The 21,082-nt window shown below is 36.3% G+C and overlaps 1 protein-coding gene and 1 non-coding gene across 2 annotated transcripts; both read right to left on the bottom strand.

Annotated features, from left to right (window-relative positions):
* Nucleotides 1-4,272: 4,272 nt before the first annotated feature.
* Nucleotides 4,273-4,379, bottom strand: LOC141635143 (small nucleolar RNA R71). Its single transcript, XR_012539847.1, has one exon. It is a non-coding gene; the product is annotated as a small nucleolar RNA R71 (small nucleolar RNA).
* Nucleotides 4,380-9,864: 5,485 nt separating this feature from the next.
* LOC141626444 (AP2-like ethylene-responsive transcription factor AIL6) lies at nt 9,865-19,480 on the bottom strand. The gene is made up of 8 exons (XM_074440254.1): nt 19,051-19,480; nt 18,055-18,700; nt 17,454-17,536; nt 12,257-12,354; nt 11,578-11,651; nt 11,425-11,475; nt 11,274-11,350; nt 9,865-11,063 (listed from the first exon to the last, which is right to left on the bottom strand). The coding sequence occupies exons 1-8, from the start codon at nt 19,190-19,192 to the stop codon at nt 10,624-10,626; spliced, it is 1,611 nt and encodes a 536-aa protein (XP_074296355.1). The 5' UTR covers nt 19,193-19,480; the 3' UTR covers nt 9,865-10,623.
* Between the last annotated feature and the right edge of the window lie 1,602 nt (nt 19,481-21,082).

Below are 21,082 nucleotides of genomic sequence, written 5' to 3'. Positions count from 1 at the left end.
TAAAAATTTGAAAAAACTTTGAAACTTTTCATAAAAAGTGCGTGTTGTGTCCACCCTTTTATCTTATGCATAATGTCTTTCCTCTTTGCATTTCCCATATTGTAGCTTTTTAAAGCTAATGAGTCGCGCTTTTGACGGGTTTTGCATACATGGGGATGTCTTGACATAGTAGGTGGAAGATGAAATTTGAACCGAATAGGCTTGATCTTGACTTTTGGCACGCCACAAGATGGTAAGGTAGAGCCTCCTTGGACCGATGCATCCATATTCGGTCTCTCTTAGGTGAGTGTAGGTCTCCTTATGGTGTGTGTTATATCAATACCGCACAAGTATGGTTTTTATTTCATCTCTTTTATGAGCATTACTTTCATTATATGCTTGCATTTGAAGCCATTCACATAGACATTACTGCCCATTTCTAGACCCTTCTTACACATGTTTTACATCTTATCTAGCTACATCATACATGCCTACCTTGTTAAGCTAGTAGCTATGTCTTTGGTGTTAGGGTGCTCATTTGGGATTTGCTTAATTTTTGGTCTTTGTGAGCTTGGTTATGCCAGATTTGCTAAGTTTCCGGAATTGTTTAATAAAACAAAAGAAGTGAAAAAAGAGTTGTGAAAAAGAGAGAAAAATGAAGAAAGAAAGAAAAAAAGAGAAAAACGAAAAAACTCACATGAATGAAAACGAAGAAAAAGAAGCAAGCATTGTATTAAGAAAAAAAAGTGGAAATTAAGAAAATTCTCATGTATTTTTATCATCTTTTGGTTTTCTTACGGTTTATATTGAAATCTTGGGTTTAGTTTTGGGATTGAGCATCCTTTCACTTGGTTGTTGCTAGCTTGACTTAGCTCCACATACCACAATTCATATGTTCCCCTTTCTTACCTATTACATATTGCCTTCTTCTACCCATTGGCTTCTTTTATATGCTTGCATTTTGATTGTTTTTTACTTGTGATTTGAAATGACTACCATATTAGATTGCGGGCACACTCTCATCAGTCGAGGATAGGTGAGTGCTACTCATATAAATATCCTTTCACATATAAAAGAGCTTGAGTGTACCGTGAGAGTCCAAAGTCAAAAGATCATGCAAGGGCCAAAAAGTTCATATGAAGTCTTTCATGCTACGCCGTCATATAAATCTCATCCAATTTGTTGCATTTTCCCTATGCCCATGTTGTTTCGGGATTTGATTCATTATGCTCTAAAGTTACTTGACGGGAATTGCATTTGGATGAGATGATTGTTGCTCATACCGTTATCCTTATCATACATTGTATTGTGTGATTGCTTGAAGACAAGCAAAGGTTTAGCTTGGGGAAGTTTGATAAGTACATTTTATATATATTTTAACCCCCTATTTTAGCTCTATTTTACATGTCATTTCACTAATGTTAGTGTTTGTGAGCTATACCGTGTTCTAGTTGTGTTTGCTTGTTTTTCATTGTGTTTTGTAGGAAATTAAGATTTTAGTAGCTTTTTCCCGTCAAAGTAGCAAGTACAAGAGTTCACGAGGCTAATGAGAGCAAGTCTTGATCATGCAAAGGATTTCCGGGAAGTATAGGGGCATTTTGGGAAGAAATAGAAATCCCGAGCATGAAGTCATACTAGCTTGGGTTGATGCACAAGTAAGGAAATCAAAGTTAAGCCCAAAATGAAGTCAACAAGAGCTTACATTGGATACTAGAAGCCCCTAGGATGCCTTGGACGGATGCTTGAAAATGCTAACATCGGATTCCGCACAAGCATTAAACAAGAGTTAAGATGAAATTAACACAAAAGTCAAGAAAACCACGACCCCAATCGGGGTGGGGTAGCCCCGATCGAGGTTACCTCCCTCTTAATTGTTTACGTTTCATATTGTAGCCATGTATAAAGGGTGTTGATCCGGGACTTCTTACACACCTTTACACACCATTTTTCTTAGTATTTTCTACACTACTTTCATGTTCTTAGTTTAGTTCTTAGTTTAGTTTAGACTAGATTTACTATAAACAAATTTCTTTAAGCATTTCAATTTATATTACAATTTCCATTTCAAGTTATATTCAAGTTATTTATATTTGCATTGTTCTTCAATTCCATTTCCATTTCCATTTCAAGGTAATTTTATTTCTATTTTCATTATGTTTATCATTTCAATTGTCATTAGTTTAGTTTACATTTACATTATGCTAGAGTAGTCTACCTTGTCTAGGGAATGAAGGGAGCCATGCAATAAAAAGGATTTGTAACAGGAAAAACTAGGATGTTATATCATCGTTTCATTATTTCTATCACATGTTTGTATCGTCACGTTTAATCTTTGTTTAAAGGCCTTATTCATTGATTAAGTTTGTTAATTCGTTCTATAAGTCGAGAGGCACGGAATCGGATTAGACTAAGCATGTGTAGTAGGACGACCTAGTCATAAACGAGAGTTTCTCTAGGACCCGGTCTATGGTTGACACTAATATCGAGAGGTGGGTGTCTCTAAGCCTAAACAATTAACGATTTATCAACTCCTATGTTTAATTTGAGCATTTATATAATTTGCATGTGTGACCCGACCTCCCTAGACTATTTCTTTATCATTATTGTTTTCTTCCATTATCCAACTAACCAATCATACGATAACCGACCTTGATAAAATTCACTCCATAGCAACTAATTAACAACTACCGTCTCTCTGTGGATTGGACCCCTACGTACTACATTCATTTGTGTCTAGGGAATTTACTTTTGCATAGGTGTGCGATAGCCTATTAAATGTTTGAACGAAAGTTTGAGTCTTTCATTAGCATGTTTAATTTATCTTGGTGCATTATGCTATTGGATAGTTTTATAAGTGTTTAATGAGATGCTTAAATGAAATTTGGAACCTTTCTGAGACATATTTGATCCATCTTGATGCCTATGCTATTAGATAGTCTTTATGCATGTTTGTGATGAGTTTGTCTCAACTAAGTGAAAGTTTGTTTGTAAACCCTTACTCCCATGCCTATGAAATGTTTGATGGATTGCTTAAATGAAATTTTGACTCTTTCATTATCATGTTTAGTCTATCCTAGGTCGAAAGCCAATGGAAGGCCTATATGGCATGGTCGAGACAAGTTTTTCTTACTAAGTAAATGCTTGTTGGTTAGCTCTAATTGACTAAGAAATTAGGATAAATCATAGGCCTTTATCATTACCCATTTCTTGTTTACAATCTTCTCTCTTCCCCGACTTACCCAAGTGAACCCAAAGACCTTAGCTTTCATTCATTAGATTAGAAAAGAATTTCATTTAGTTTAGTCATTTATCGTAGTTTGCCTCTTAGTTTATAATCAACCAACCTTATTCTTGTTTGACTAAAATAGGACTTAAACCGACTAAGTATACACCCCCGCCATCCTTGTGGATTCGACCCCGATTATACTACTTAATTGGGTAATTTATAAATAGTTTTTGACAAGGGTGTGATGACTTTACCCTATAACCAAAATGGCGTTGTTACCGGGGATTGCGTTAGGTTATGCTTAGCTAGTTAAAGTCTTAGTCTTAGTCTTAGTTACTTGCTGTTTGCTTTAGTAGTTGTGTGCTTCTTGTAAAGTGTGTGATTTTTGCCTTACCCTAGTGTGTAAAAGCACTAGGAGTCTTACGGTTTGTCAAGTGCATGCCTAGGAGGAACCATCAAGCTTTGCTCTTTGACTCCGACCCCGAAAGGCTTTTTCGAGCCTTAAGGAATAGGACTATTGCAAGAGTTAGAGCCTCCACTCAAGCTACTTCAAACCAAGCAAATTCATCCACCCAACCTACTATTGAAGACACACCACCACAACAACCAAACAACATCATTGATTCTCCACTAGAAAATCCTTTCCATAATTTCAAAATCCCAAATACACCACCTCCATATATACCAATTCCACAACCACCAATGGCGGCTATACGTGACCACAATGCCCCAACCACAATGATGCTTGCAATCCGATTAATTTCGACACCTTGGCTCCGAACAACTTTGAAATACAACCGGCTCAAGTTGGCTTGATTGAGAAGGATTGTTTCAGTGGGCATATTGATGAAGATGCTCATTCCCACCTAAGAAAGTTCAAGAACAAAGTGGCCATGATGAAAAAGAATGGAGTGTCCGAAGAAACTTTAATATTGATGTTATTCCCGTTTTCTCTAACGGACAAGGCGAATCGTTGGTTAAATGTGCACCCTCCGAACACATTCACTACATGGGATGCCTTAGCCAAGGCGTTCCTAGCCAAGTATTACCCGTCATCGAAGACCGCCATGCTCCGAAACGAGATCCATACATTCCAACAAGAGGATGGAGAGTCCTTGGGAGAAGCATGGGATAGATACCAAGACTTGATTGCTAGTTGTCCTCACCATGGAATACCGGCTTGGTATATCACTCAAACATTTTTCCAAACTCTATTGCCAAGAAGAAAAGAAATGGTGAATGCCTCCGCGAGAGGGGGATTCGATCATTTGGGTGATGAAGAGGGCACGTCTCTAATCAAGAAAATGGTAGACTCCGAGGCAAATTATAGCACAAGAGGGAATATCTTGAGAAGAAATAAGCATCCTCCCGAATTCTTAGTGAATGTGGAGACCAATGCTAAGCTTGATATGCTCACCAAGAAGCTTGATGAGTTGAGTAAGAAGAAGCAAGTGAACCAAGTAAATCAAACTACCACTTCTCATGGACCATCCATGGAGAAAGTGACGCAAAGATCAACATGTGAGTCATGTGGGGGAATGAGTCACACTTATGAAGTGTGTGAAAATAACCATTATAACAACTTTGATGGGAACACTGTGCAAGAGGTGAATGCTTTCCAAGCATTTAACAATTTCTCCAACCGTCCACCTAGGCCCTCATTCAACAACAACCAAGGATCCAACCAAAACTTTGCCAACCAACCTCAAGCATACCAAGATTATGGGGGTAACCAAGGGAACCAAGGTAATCAAAACTTTTACCAAGGAAACCAAGCCAACCAAGGGTTTAGTCAAGGGTTCAATCAAGGATACAACAATAACCAAAGGTACAACCAAGGGCAAAATCACGGGTTTAACCAAGGTTACCAAGGGAACAACCAAACGTCCAACTTTAGAGATCAAGTATATGGCTTTCCTCTTCCAATTTCCAACCAACCTTTCAATCAAGAGCCAACACCCCAAGCAAGTAATACCATGGGAGATGGTAAATATGACAATTTGGTGAAGTTGATAGGAGATTTGGCAAGTAATACCCAACAACAAATCAAGGATCTTGAAGCTAAAGTGGCTTCTCAAGCTCTCATAAATCCTCAAAGACCATCGGGTGGATTTCTAAGACATGGACAAAATCCAAGGGACCCTATGAAGGAAAATGAAGTTAATGCTATCATGGTGGGAGTTGAAGAGGAAAGAGAAGAGTCATATGGTTTGCCAAGTCAAGATGAGTTATCATACACTACTCCCTCTTCCATGGCTATGGAAACATTCCATGACGTTGACCATGAGCCCGAAAAAGAGAGCATGGGAGGCTATGTGCTTGAGCAAAACATGACAATTCATGGTACAAGCGTGGATGTTGAAGTCGACCCGGATAAGGGAGAGATAGTTATGACTACACCAACCACTATGAATGAAGAATTTATGCTTGAGGAAATTGTGGAAGCACCAAATTGGAGGGTAGATGTTGAGAGGAACCCGGAAAAGGGAGAAATGATCATAGTGGAAGAACACTCTTTTGCCAAGCAAGAAGGGGCCAATGATACTTCAAGATATGATAAGTTTATGAACTTGGTAATGAAAATGGAGACCTCCAATCCACCTTTGGTGGAGATGCCTCATTACTCCGAATTCTTTGAAGAAGTCATTTCTAGATGAGTGGACATTGGTGGCCATGAGCTTGATGCCTCAAGTGAGGAGTGCAATGTAGTCAAATCTAAATAAATACCCGTCAAACTTGATGACCGCGGGAGTTTTTCAATTCCATGTATCGTCGGTGACCAAAAGGTGGATAGTGCTTTGTGTGACTTAGGGGCAAGTGTGAGTGTCATACCACTTGCCCTTGTGAAGAGGTTAAATGTTACAAGCCTAGCCCGCACTTCCATTACAATGCCTACCGATTTTGTTCAAATCTCCGATTGGGATTCTCAAGGATATCATGGTTCAAATTGGCAAGCTTTCAATGCCTACCGATTTTGTTGTGTTGGACATCCCTATGGGAAGACGCTCTCGTATCATTCTTGGTAGGCCATTCTTGGCCACGGGAGGAGCCGTAATAGATGTCAAAGAGGGACGATTGTCATTCAAAGTTGGGGAGGTAAAAGTTGAATTCACGCTACCACATGCTTCAAATAAAACCGTGATTCAAAACATGTTTGCCGTGGAAACATTAGAACTCCATGAGAATGAAGATGAGAACATGGAACTCTTGATTGGTCATGAGCCGATAGTTGATGATGAGCCACCGGCTAAGTTCCTTAAAGAAGAAGTGAATGCTAAAAACAAGTGTGGGGAAGAGGGCAAGACTTGGGAAATGGAAGTCGATAAATTTGAACTTTCCATATTTGGGGAGTTGAGGAGCGGTGAGAAAAACTATGTTGTTCATGGTTTTGACACAAGCTTGGAAGAAATCGAAAATCTTCTCTTGGAAAATGGTTCTATCTATATGGAGGATCAAGAAAGGAAGGACAAAAATGACAATATCATGAACCTCAATGTTGAGATGCTTGATGACCTCCTAGCCCAAGAGACCCCAAATAAGATTGATGCAATGTCGATGATTGATGATGACAAAAGTGAAAGGGAGTTGAACATTGGGGTTGGAGATGCTCACCTCGATATCCTCCCTCCCGGGTTTCTTCCACGCACCGATTTTCCCCCAAAGAAAGTGCTCAAATCTGAAAAGAAGAAACCAAAAAGATGGAGGAAGAGATCAAAAGGAAAGAGGGTATGTGACCCTAGTGTTGACAAAGACAAGAAGAAGCTTGAGGAAGAGGTGGACCGAAAATGGCAAGAGGCTCAACATGCCATGTGTAGGTTACATGATGTGATGACAAGGATGAAAGGCTCTTGTTTTGTTAGTAGTGAAAATGGCGGAAGGTTGGTGGGATCATGGGATGTTGACCCCGTTTGATTAAATCCTCCTTAATGAAGAGGTTTGGTGGAGTTACTTAATAACCACCGCATTGTATATATTCTTCTTCTCTTCTTTAATTAAGTTTTTTACCGCATTTTGCATTTAGTGACATGATCCGAATAGAAGTTAATCTAAATTAGCTCTCTTTGCATTTATATAGTATAGTTGCATCATATTTCAATTCCGCATATAGAATAGATCATGCATTGCATACCTATTTGAAAATCACAAAAAAAAAAATTGAAAAATTTTAAAAATTTCAAAAATATGTATTTACTTTTCGAATATTCTCCACACATTTATTTTCATCAAGAAATATGTAAATAAATAAGTGTGAGAAGGACATTCTAAAATTTTCAAAATACAAAAACATGTTATTTATTTTCAATTATTTAAAATCAAAAAAATATGTTATTTATTTTTCCTATTCTCTCCCTATACTTTGTCCCATTGAGGACAATGTAAATTTCAAGTATGGGGAGGGAAATATCCACTTTGTACATATTGTTTATATTTGTATATAATTACTTGTTAATTTGAGAAAATATAAAAAAATGCCTAAAAATTTGAAAAATTTCAAAAAATTCCAAAAATATTGCATTCTTTATATTGTATATATTGCATTTGTCCTAACCTCTTCGATAGACAACACATGCATCGGAGAAGACGCTTGGTAAAATTCTTCCAATTCTTTCTCCTTTATCTTTCCTTTTCTTTTTGTATATATTAGCATTGAGGACGGGATTTTTGATGTGGGTGTTCCTTTTGGGAACCGTTTTGTATATACTTGTGTTGTTGGTGTGTTGTTAGGATTAGAACTTGTATGCATTTAGATTAGACGTGTATATATGTGTTCACTCTTGCATTCACGTAGCTTGTTCATAAGTGTAGTTTGCATCCATACACGTTGCATTTCGTATGTAAATATTTGCATAGGGAGTCTAAATGTGGAGGGCATATGTATCAAATGATGATAATTTGTTTTGCCCGTGTCAATTCCCTTTTGATAGCTCGTACCTCTTGATGACACATATTTGGGTTTTTGCTTGCAAAACCCGGAAGTCTAGCTTAACAACTAAGTTGCGACCACCTTGTGAGACCGTATTAGGCCCGAGACTTGACCTAGGTTCGACATAGCTACTCAAATGTGAGGTTAGAGCCTTCTTATAGCCGGTCCATCAAACCGGCCCCGTTTAGGTCATGAGAGTAGTTCTCCTTACGTGGTATGTCATGTCAAAACGCATAAGTATGGTTCTCATTCCTTACTGTAGAAGTGTCGATGTGCTTGTTGAGACAATTTTGTTCAAATAAAGTAACCTCTCATAGCCAAATAAGCTTATTTTTCACCCATTTGATCATCTTTCCATTTTGTTTATCCAGTTTGTGCCTAAGCCTTGTAATTTCATTTGCCAATAAAATAACTACATTCCATAAACATCTCACCTTTGTTGAGTAGTTCGTCTTTGTAGTTGTTTTGAGGAGCATAATTGAGTAGGAAATTTGATTTTTATTGAGGTGAACGGTCCGAAATATCACAAAAGTGAAATGAAGCTTGATGGTTGACCAATTTTTGCCTTATTAGGAGGGTTACGAGTGAATGAAAAAGAAAGGAAAAAAATGAAGGAGAAAAACAAATAGAAAAGGAGAAAAACGAAATGAAAAACAAAAAGACAAGAATGTATATTTTTGTGTCAAATAAAGGGTTGGTAATTTGCAAATTGAATTTGTTTAGAAGAAGATGGAATAGTTTTTGGAAATGGCAATATTTGCCATATTTTGTGGAAGAATTCATTTGCATGGGTAGAGTTTAGCGGATTGGTTGGATGTGATGACTACTTAACCGATAGTCTCACATGTCTAAAAACGGTGCTTGCACCGACCCCTTTTCACCGAACCCGAGCCCCATTACGACCCAATTGTCTCTCTTGTATGTGCATCATTTGGCATTTTTCTTGCGGATATTGGATATGGTACCATATTAGATTGCGGGCATGTTTCGCAAGTCGAGTTTAGAAGAGTGATTTTGGCTACTTTGTGTCACAAAAATCACCCGGTTATTCAATGAGTGACTAGTGAAACCCGTGAGAGTCGGACTTGGGTCTCCTTTAGTCAAGGATTTGATACGAAGTCGAATCTTGTGTGTGTCGTGTCATTCTTGGGAGTATAGTGAAGTACTTCCCCTTTCCCGCCTAGAATTTGTTTCTTAGGCACCCCGTGTTGTCAATGTTGGCTACTTGAGCTAGAATTAGGGAGTCGGCACCTTGGTAAGACCCGGAGACAACATCCTCCACTATAGATTCTATTTGTTCGACTTTGAAAACCCGCTTGATTGAGGCAAGTGTGTGCATTTTGATCGGTTCATTTTTATGCATAATTTGGTAGTTAAGTGCCTATTTGAACCAAAATTTTGTAGCACGACCTTACTTGCCTTGCAATAGGGCACTTCACCTCATAAGTGTCAAATTGTGAGTTGAAAGGGCTACGGGTGTAGCTAAACCCGATTCGGATTTTATAATAAAGCACTTGTTATTTGCTCATTTTATATTAAGGGTCGTAGTTTATGTAATGAGCTTACTCGAGGACTAATACGGTTTAAGTGTGGGGAGATTTGATGAGTAGTATTTTAGTCGCTTTTTATCCCGCATGTATATCTTATTCCGACTCGATTTTGCACGCTTAATTTATTGAATAGCTCATTTTATAACTAATTTATAATAATTAGCCGTATTGATTAGATTTAATAATTAATCGGAATTTAATAGTATTAATATTACTTTTGTTTTATTAATTTGATATGTAGGTGAAACGGAATGACAAGGCGGAAACCCGAGCTCGAGACGAAAATCAAACAAAGAAGCTAGAAGTCAAGATTGACTTTGGTCAATTAGTTGACCCGTCTTCATCGTCACCCCTCTGCATTTCCCGTGCAGCTATCACCATTCATCCTAGCCTCAACAAACAACCGTCCACGATCAGCCACCATCAAACCCGACATCCATCGTCATCAACGCCACCAGAACCACCTGTACATCCGTCACCACTCAAGCACATCAGCATCACGACTGAGCTCCGTCCTTCTCTGTGCACCAACCTGCTCCTCTGCTTCCACACACCACGTAACTTCGACAACAGCCGCAACCCGCGACAGCCACCAGCCCACCTTCCATCATCATCTCCATTAACAAACCACCACGCATCACCTCCATCATCACCGACTAATGAAAGTCCAAATCCAACAAATTTCCGATATATTCCTTGCCTCTATTTCTTCTATTGAGCTTGCCAAAACGAAACCCATTCCCGTCATTCTACTATCAGCCTGGCCTTCGCCAAAGATTAATTGCTACTACTAATAGCCCACTGGATAACGAACATATTAGATCAGCCGAAAATATTCAGGAAGCCTACCATTTAAAGAGACCTAGGAACCAAAATTAGCTTTTGCTATAATCAATAGCGCTACGCAGAACTAATTCCCTAACTTGGAACTTATAAGACCAGGATTAATAGGATTGATTAGGCCATATGTAGAACTCTGCAGGCGTCTGAGGCATCAGCGACATAGGGCCAACTAAACCAGACCCAAAACCATCTTGTGTCATTGTGTGGCCAGACCCGTTTGCACTAAGGTGCTGCAGCAAGTTATGATGGAACAAAGCGCTTGCAGTATCGAATGGCATCATTTGAGGAACGGGTTGGATGGCAGCAAAGTTGATAGTATTGGTATTGTTTGAGTGTGACTGATGGTCGAAGCTCAGTGTGGGCTTTTGATCATTTGCTTCGGTAGCTAGCTTCAAGCGCTTGGCAGCCCCTCCTACAGGAAGATTGCTAGTCAGTATGGCACCCACGTCATACCGGTTCATCTCGAAGTTTGTGACAGCATTTATGCCCCTGAACTTTATGGCTGCAATGTCATATGCCTCAGCTGCTTCCTCTTCGGTAGCTGATGACAACAAATTGTGAACATCATGAACAACTAAAGCTGACAACTCAGTCCAACATAGAATCGACTAAAAAAGGAAAGAATCTGATCCAAACCCAATGTTTAGAAACCATCGGCTGAAGTTAGGGATAAACTTTCGATTTGATTCAGGCCTTGTCATAATTCAAGGGGATTCTAAAAGAATTTTTATCCATGGGAAGTTTGACTTACCAAATGTTCCAAGATATAGATCCTTGTTTCCAGCCACTCGACCAATCCTTGCTTGCCAGCGGCCTTGCTGATGATGCCTGATGAATGAAGGAAAACTTCAGTACTCTAGTCTTTAGCATGAAACAATGCTTAAAAAAAAGAGTATTCAAACCTTGTGACGCCTCTGTAAATGGATGCACCTCTTGAGAAGCCACTGCTTTTCCTGTACAAGAATAAATTTATTCATTTCAGAAACCGATAAGATCATACCACAGCACATAAAACTCGCAAAACATGATTTATGCAATATAGAAAAGATGCTCACCTTCTTAGAGATGCAATGAATTCCTGCTTACTCGCAGCTTGCATGTCCTCTATTTCCTTGGCGTAAATTGATACCTGCATGAATGAACATAATCAAAGCAATCACGAGTAACTTAATCAATACCTGCATGAATGAACATAATCAAAGCTATCATGAGTAATAACTTGGGTGGTATAAGTTCAGGTCACATTCTGAATTTTTTTATTGCGTCTTAGGCCTTGTTCTTTTGGACTTGAAGTCACTTAATTTCAGTTCACTTCAGATCCTATAAGTTGATTCGATTCGATTCGAGATCCTATAAGTTGATTCGGATTCTATAAGTTGATTCGATTCGAATCCTATAAGTTGATTCGATTCGATCTTATAAGTTGATTCGAATCCTATAAGTTGATTCGATTCGAATCCTATAAGTTGATTCAAAAATCCCATACCTCACTTAATTTAAGTCGATTCAAATCCTATAAGTTGATTCGATTGATTCGAATCCTATAAGTTCGATTCGAGATCCTATAAGTTGATTCGATTTGATTCAGATCCAATAAGTTGATTCGAGATCCTATAAGTTAAGTTGATTGAGTTTGATCCTATAAGTTGATTCGATTCGAGATCGAGATAAGTTTGATCAAAAACAGGCGCTTTTAGTGTCTTATATATAGATCAAAAGGGAGAAATAAATTACAGGGAAATTGGTGGTTGCCGAAGGACCCCAGTACTTAAGAGCTGCCAAGTCATAAGCTCTAGCTGCCTTATCTTCTTTGTCATACCCACCCAAGTACACTGTAGATGATATAACTAAGCATGTTAAAGCAAGTTCAGCAAACCAGGTTTATGACGAATTGACGATAAGGATAAACATTAACTAAACCACCATGATCATCGAACAATAAACTATAGTCCTCATTAATATAATCACAAATTCTCATTATAGACGGGATTTTATCATCGTTTCCATAGCCACAGACGGATAGTGTCTCTCTCACAAATGAAAATGGGTAGTGCAAGTGGATGGGAAATGGATACCCCACTGCACTACCCACTTTCATTTGTGAAAAGACACTATCCGTCTATAAAGGCTATATAGACGGATAGTCTTGCGTCTTTTAATAAGACAATTTGTAATATAATATAACTTAAAGATCAGTATCGTTAATTTCTGAGGTTGCTCCTGGTATGCACCCTCCCCACGTGGGGTTTATTGAGTGATAAATAAAGTAACGGCCTGATTTGTGGGCTACTCAAACTAAATGGTCTGGTCAAACCTACACATTGGACTGCATGATAAAACTGGTGCATGAGATGATGCAGAACAAAAAGTGAATGAATGCAAAACAAAAATAATTTAGAAAAAGAAAAAGTAAAGAGGTGGACACCAAGAAAATTGAGAAAAAGGAATATATATCGAATGTACTACCTCATATTTGTTTGTTTTTGAGCATTTGTGTATTTTTTCTAAGCTTATAACCTCAAACTTTACTTATTTTTGAGTATTTATGTATTTTTTTTCTGAGTTTATTATATAGTATATATAAGTTAGATTTTAATTTTTTTTCCATTAAAACTCAAATTTAACTGGACTATATGTAATATTTTTGAGTTTAATGTTTAAATAAATGAACTCAGAATCTTTATTGTAAAACTCATAATTTTTAAAATAAAACTCAAAAACTTTAATATAATGCTCAGAAACTATAAAATTGGTGGTAGTACATCGGATGTATGATCTACCAAAGAATTGGGGGCATTTCTTTGATTTTTTTAGTGGGTGTTCAGACTTTAGTGTGAGATTGTTTTACTGATCTGTTACTTTTTACTTCCTCCATTCAACTCCACTCTACCTATTTCTATTTTTTACACTATTCACAAATACACATTCAATTTCGATTTTCTCTCAATACATAAGTGAAAATATATTCATGTGGGATCTTGTTTGATTCGTCTTTACGATTACATTAAAAATATCTAACTTTTATAATTTTTGCAAATACGTAGCTAACGATATTTACCGCGTAAAACACGCGTTGGCGAACGTGAAAAAGCAAAGTGGTAGAGTGGAGTTGAATGGAGGAAGTATTTGGCACTAAATTTTGTCCTATCGTATTTGTCTCGATGGCGACCCAAATTCAAAATCTAGTCACAATCTCAGATGTAGAGAAACGACACGAGAATGATGAGACCGAGGACGAGGACGACAGTTTCGGTCAAAGCCTATTTGTAGCCGGCCCCAAATCGTAATATAAAAATAAATATTATAAGTATTTTCCATCACTTTATCTCGAGAAAAAGGAACATACATCGGAGGTATTTGTTTTTGAGCATATATCTATATTTTTTGAGCTTATTTTCACAAACTTTATTTGTTTTTGAGTATATGTATGTTTTTTTTTTTTTGAGCTTATTAAAATTTATAAGTTAGATTTTAATTTTTTTCCGTCAAAACTCAAATTTTACTAAACTTATATGTAATGTTTTTGAGTATTATTGCAATTTTTTAGAGTTTAATGTTTAAGTAAATAAACCAAAAAAATTATATTAAAACTCAAAAATTTTAAAACAAAACTCAAAAAATTATTATAATGCTCAGAAACTATGAATTGGTGGTAATACATCAGATATATAATCCACTTAGTGCCTTATCTCTTTCATTGTAAAATCCCTAAAATCTGAAAAAAAAAAATTGTAAAATGTGAAAAAAAAAAGTTATCTCTAATTACTACCCGTAATAAAATTTGGTCAGATTTCTACTATCTTCTATTTCCTTATCTCTTCCCTATTCTTATCTTTTCTTCCACTGTATCTCATTTTTTCATCCCAAATTTTGTGCTTTGTTCATCATTATCATCGACATCTTTCATCTAAAAAATCTCAATCATCCCGAATCTCAAAAATTTCATCATCCCGGATTATGGTTGCATGCTTCTTTCCCACCCGGCCTTTTTCGCCATGGACTGTCACCGTTCATCATTACTACGCATTCTCATCTTCCCCAAATTAAGTTCCTTCCCCTTCGATCTTCTTTATCTTAGACCATCATCATCGCACACCAGGTAACTCGAGTATGTTTGATAAGGAAGTTGATTTTATATGTACTTAAATTTCAATTTAGACAGCTTAAATGTGAAATTAAGCAATTAAGGAAGATTATAAAAAAAAAATAGCACAACATATATCAAAATTGATTTTATTTTATAGACAATTGATAAATTAACTCGTTTTTTTAATGCTCATATTTTTTTGTATTTTGATTTAGTATATAATTTTCATTTTGATTTTTTATTAATTACTACTTTTCTTTTCTCACATTTGACAGAAGCTACTGCCGATCAATTCAAGCATCAGTGGAATTATTGTTTTCTCTTGTCCTTTTTTTTACTCCAACCAACCAACCAAGAGGTGACACCAAAGAGGTCACCAACTGGATCAATATGGGGATGAACTATGAAGAGGTCACAAATTGACCTCTTTGGCAAAGAGGTCACAAGGAGGTCACACTAATTTGTTCCTTAATCATGATTAAGGTGACCTAAGCAAGATCATGACATTGCAATTGACCTTGCTTGGAGATGGTCCGCTTTCATATTGTACTTGGGTGTGGCGAATTCTGGCTTCCGCCATATTAAGGTTAATTTTGTTTGGGTAGGAATGTAGGATTTAGATAGTGTCGGGTCATTAAGTCATGACTTTATTCTCTTCCAACATACTCACGCAACACGACACTTTGACACGTGACGTGACACTGTGTTTGTCTTCCACTCCACATACAGTCGAATCGAATGAACATATCTAAGTATAAACTATGTTGACATGGGTTTTTGAGTAATTACAAGGTAAACATATAGATAAACAAAGGGGGTAAATTGACACTAACAGCTTAGAGCGAAACAGTAAATTGTACAATAGTAAATGCATAAAAGAGGCAAAAGAGGATCGTTGCCATCCCAAAGCAAAAGGTCGACTTAATCGGGTCAATCAGAATTTTTACTCTTAATCACCCCTTATTAACTTGACCCATTTTCACCATCTCAAGCAGAAGGTCACGAGCTGGGTCAATTAATCCAATTATTTTTCACTTTCATTATTTTCAATCATTTCCCACAAGTTATTTTTGTATTTTTCATAGAATAAAAGTAGTCCAATATGTTAAATATTAATTTAATGGGGTACAGTACTGGAAAAAATTATTAAATAACAATGTTAAAATTTAAAAATTAAAAAGACGATTTCATTGACAACAAAAAAAACCGCAAATATAATTAAAAAAACCGCATACATAATTAAAAAAAAATAAACCCATACATAATTAAAAAGGAAAAAAAAAAAAAAAAAAAAAAAAAAAGCAAACATGATTTGAAAAAACATGAAATACTATTTGCATATTGTGTATTTAGTTTTCTTTTTTTTTTAATTATGTTTTTAATGTTGTAAGTTGTAACCAATTACAATTTGTCACATGAAAGGTCAATTCTTTGGTCAATTTGAGCAAGTGAAAGTCATCAATAGACCTCTTTTCACTTTTTCAACCCTTGGGTCACCCTAATCTTTAGCTTAATATTGAATTAAGATGACCTTCCACAAATTAACCCCCCAATTGACCTTGTTTGGGGTGGTCTTATAAGGAGACTTTAGGTGATAAAACGTTGCTTTCGGCGTGACCAAAACAGCCCAAAGTTTGTTTGGGGTGGTCTTATAAGGAGACTTTAGGTGATAAAACGTTGCTTTCGGCGTGACCAAAACAGCCCAAAGTAAGAAAATACTGAGGTCTACCATTTTGGCGGCACATTTCTGACATATTTAGTACTACCCGGGTCTGAGTGTTGGTTTCCTTTTCTTTGGGCACCAAAATTAAGGAAATTAATTTGGACCACACAAAACACCATACTTCACATAGAATTGAATTTGAACCACACAAAACTTGCCAAAAAAGGCAAGGGGAACCTACACCCGAGTCCCGACTAACATGAAAATGAAAAGGGAAACCAACAATCAAACTAGGAGGGAGTACACATTTCTTATCAATTCTAACATCACAATTAATTTAAGATGTTGTCCTACTCTCTTCTCACTCAAATAATCTAAAAGATTTAGGGAGTACTTTTTTCAAAACACAAATCGCTTTCCATAATCTATGTCGCTCAAACTCTTAAATTATACCTCGCCCGTGTTGGATAATCGACACTCACACATGGCATGGGTAGGACATGCGGACATTTCATTCTAGTATAGACCAAAAACACGAATTTTTTCCATAAACTAGCCGAATCAAAACAGAGTCCGAGCAACATAGCCCAAAATCCAAATTCGCAAGTGTAAACTATGTATCGTGACTTAATTTCCCGATCAAACCCATGATAGGTTAAAAGATCAAGAGTAATATCTAGATCTTAAGTTGTGACCTTTATTCGACTAATTAACCTGTTTTTCAAAAGGACGTCACCAAATGACACCGAGTTTCAGTACCGACATACCACCGTCTCGATCACATTTATTTAGACTTGAAGCGTACAATAAATATTGTATGTAATAGAATGACTCGATAGTCAATACCACATTACCACTTTGTGACGTAATCTCATTTTCTACTCATAATCCCTTGAGCAATAAGCATTCTCAAGTTTGATTTGATTAGATTAGATACTCTCTGCTAAGGTCTGGAAATATTCAGTCAAATTTAAAATGTACCCCCACATATTCAATTTATTGCATGCATCTTTCCTTTCAATCACTCACACATTTACTGAAACCATCACAAATTAATACAGCTATCATAGATCAATTAAAAACCATGGATATACTCCGTAGTAGTATTCCATCCGTCTCAATTTTTACTTACAGTTGATTAAAATACACAAATAATAAAAAGGGTAAGCATGTGAAATTACCTTGACGCCCTTTCCTAGCTTGTCCCTCCCTTCTACAGCTGTTATCCCACAGATGTGCTTCATATCTTCCAGTCCACCTATGTCTTATCCCACACACATTCACAACAAATTTCATTAATTATTCATTAAAACCCATAATCATCCGCTTAATTAACATAAACACATAAATTAAACTACACCATTGATAATTAATTACGAGTCATTTACTTAAAACCATTGTATACGTCTAATCCAAACAACATATCTAAATAGCCCGCAACAGAACCAGGATTTATAGTTACAAAATTTTCTACTCTTTCCGTATCAATCATTTATTTATTTAGTTTCAATTAAAAACTCTTAAAAAAAAAGTAGACAAAAAAAAAAAAAAAAAAAAAAAAAAAAGATTGGGAGGGAGGGTTTAACTATTTATCGAATACTTCCTCTCATCCACTCCAAAGGTAACATGGACTAAACATTTTCAAGGTTATTACCACCACTATTAACCCCAGAAATTCCGACACGACTCACGAGCACATATAAGATCTTAAGCGAGACTAACTATACTAAACTAAACAAAACAAAAAACAAATTTTTTAATAAAGTAAATAAATAATTTTACCTAGTAACACCACGGTAAATAGAAGTTCTTTGACCAAAAGTATCAGAAATCTTCTCAACACTACTATTATTACCGTCACCCTCAACAACCACAACCACGCCATTACCCACCCCGCCACCACCGCCACTACCACTTTTCTCAAACGCTTGCAGTTGCGGAACAACCGCAAGCGATAAACTCCCACCATTCACAGCATTACTAACAGCAACATTGGCAGCGGCGGCGGTAACATAACCTTGAACCAACTCCGGTTCAATACTCTGACCAACATACTCAGCACAAGCTAACTGAGTCGACGCGGTAACTGGACCGAGTACCGAACCCGAGTCATCCACCTCGGACCCTGAGTTAGCGGAAAACGCGGTCATAGCATTGAGATCTGTGAAGTAATTGTTATGGTGTGGGTGTGAGTCGTAGAAGTAAGTGAGTTGAGATGACGAGTCTTGAGTTGTTGACTCGGTTTGTTGGTTGTTATACGACGCCGTATTGTTGTTATTGTTATTGTTGTCGCCGAAGAAATCTTCTAGTTTTGGTACGGTTGAGGGGGTGTGATTGTTGTTGTTATCTAGTGTGTGTTGATCCACAACATAGTTCGTGTACATTCCTCCCATTTCTTGTTGATTATTCGCCTTCTGATTATTCCAATCTATATAAACAAATTAATGGACGATACGAGTCAGGATTTGAACTTGGTGGACGAATACTACTTATTGTGTTACTCGAATTCGACTAACACAATAAGTAGTATCTCCATCTTATTCATTTGTTTACTTTTTAAATGATTGGGACGGAGAAAGGACGGAGTATTTTAAAGCAGTCCTGCTATTTTATTTTATGTTCCCCCATTCTTGGGTGTCATGTAACGCAGTAACGAATAGGTGCGTAGATTTTTGAAGAATGGGGAGAACCTAAAATAAAATTAAAAAATGGATAATTTACTGTTACTATGTTACATGACATTGCAATAAATTACGAGTAAGGAGAAAAAAGAAGTACCGGGAGAGTAGTATGAGTGGAGGGAGTAAGGGTGAGACAAAAGAGGAGTTTGAGGGTGAGAGTTGACGAGCATTTCCATGGGTGAAAGCGAGAACGACAGCCAGTTGTTATTATTGTTGTTTCCTGTTGCTGCTGGTGCCATTTTTCTGTCTTGTTTTTTTGTAGTGAAGTGAGAGTTGAGAGAAAAATACAAAAGATTTGGTAAAATACGGGGATTGTTTGATTAATAAAAACTCATTTAATTTAGTGAACGTTTTGGGTGCGATAAGAACGAAGAAAAGAGTGAAGAGTTTGTGTATATGATGAGAAAATTAACGAAAATGCAGGAGCATGCATCGTACTTGGCGATTAACGAAGGAAGTTTTGGGTTTTGGGGATTTTTGAGAGGAGAGAGATATGAAATGAAATGTATTGGGGAGAGTAGAGAGAAGGGAAACGAAGGAAGGAGAGGTGGAGGGATATAAGATCATCCCCAAGTAAGGGTTGCACTAATTAAGTCGCGATCCATATTTACTCTTAATCACACCTTATTTATCTTGATCCACTTTCATCCTCCAAAGTTATAAAGCGCGACTCGTGGCCACCAACCCAATTATTTCCCACTTTCCAATAATTTCAATCATTTCTCACATTCTCTACCCCATTAAGGCTCCGTTTGCCACGTTTACACCAGGTAGTTTATTTGACCAAAGTAGCTTATTTGACCAAAATTTCTAATTTATTGATTTTTTTGCAAGTGTTTGACAAGATGTTTATTTGGTCAAATAAGGTACCTGAAATGAAATGCTACATCGGGTAGCATTTTTCTACCTCTTTATTTTATAATATTAAATAATTTTTATATCCTTTTACGTCATTTTACCAAAATCAGCTACCTTTTCAGCTAGTTTGTCAAACACATTTTTATATAATTAGTTATCTTATCAACTCCTACTTTTCAACTACCTTATCAGTTACCTTTTCAGGTTTCAGTTAGCTTTTCAATTTTCAACTACCTTTTCAGTTTTGAAAGCTACCTTTTTCAGATAGTTTGTTGTCAAACAGAGCCTAAACATTTTCTCATTTTTTCCAATTATCATTTAATTTATATAACTTAATTTTAGTTTTATAATTTTATAAAAAATTTAATTATAAAATAATAACTATGTACATGATAAATATTTGATCTTTAATTCGGATATTAGATAAAACAAATTAATTTAATTTAACGATCGTATTTTAACAATCTATTCAATGTAATTATAATCGTATATTATTTTCAACAACGTAATCGAGTCAATATCGTAGCTTTAATATTAAATAAACTCCAAAAAAAAAAACTAAATTATAGTGGATACTGGATAGACCACAAAGACAAAGACACAAACCAAACTCATTCATCTTTGAAATTCCAGTTTGTTAAATACAAACTCAAACCCTTCTTTTCCCAAATTCATTCCCCCAACCCAGATAAACAAATGATCCCCAAATAAAAAGAAATTCCCAAATAAAATTCCAAACAAACCACATCAACATCACCATCTTCATCGCATCACCATCATCGATCTTCAACATCATAGCCGATCTTCACTATCATCGATCTTTTCAATTTTCTAGGTTTCAATTTCACCCATATATCTTCATCTATCATTTTTCGTTTTTCCAAGATCTCATTTTTTCAATTTTGGCAAGTCTCATTCTTGATTTTATTGTTGATTTCTATAGTGGGTAATTTGAAATCCTTATTTTTTCAATTTAAAGGGATAGAATTTTTATTTTGTTGATGTTTATGTAATTTATTTTGTACACTTTTAAATGAATTCAAAATTGATCAAAATATATCTAAGTTAAGTTCATTTTGTAGAGAATTTAAAGATAATGCACTTTTATATATGCTCATATTTTTTTTTTAATTTTGATTTAATGTGCAATTTTCAATAACTCAATTGTTAACTAGTTCTTCAATTCAAAAAAAATTTGGCAGAAATGGCGCAAAAATGGCGGAGGAAGATGGAAGGGTTGAGCTTGACCTTGTCCTTTTTATTTGTACCCA

The sequence above is a fragment of the Silene latifolia genome, chromosome Y, assembly GCF_048544455.1.
Source record: "Silene latifolia isolate original U9 population chromosome Y, ASM4854445v1, whole genome shotgun sequence".
Classification (NCBI taxonomy): Eukaryota; Viridiplantae; Streptophyta; class Magnoliopsida; order Caryophyllales; family Caryophyllaceae; genus Silene; species Silene latifolia.
The sequence above is the reverse complement of the archived record's forward strand: the minus strand, read 5'-3'. Positions and strand labels throughout refer to the sequence as shown.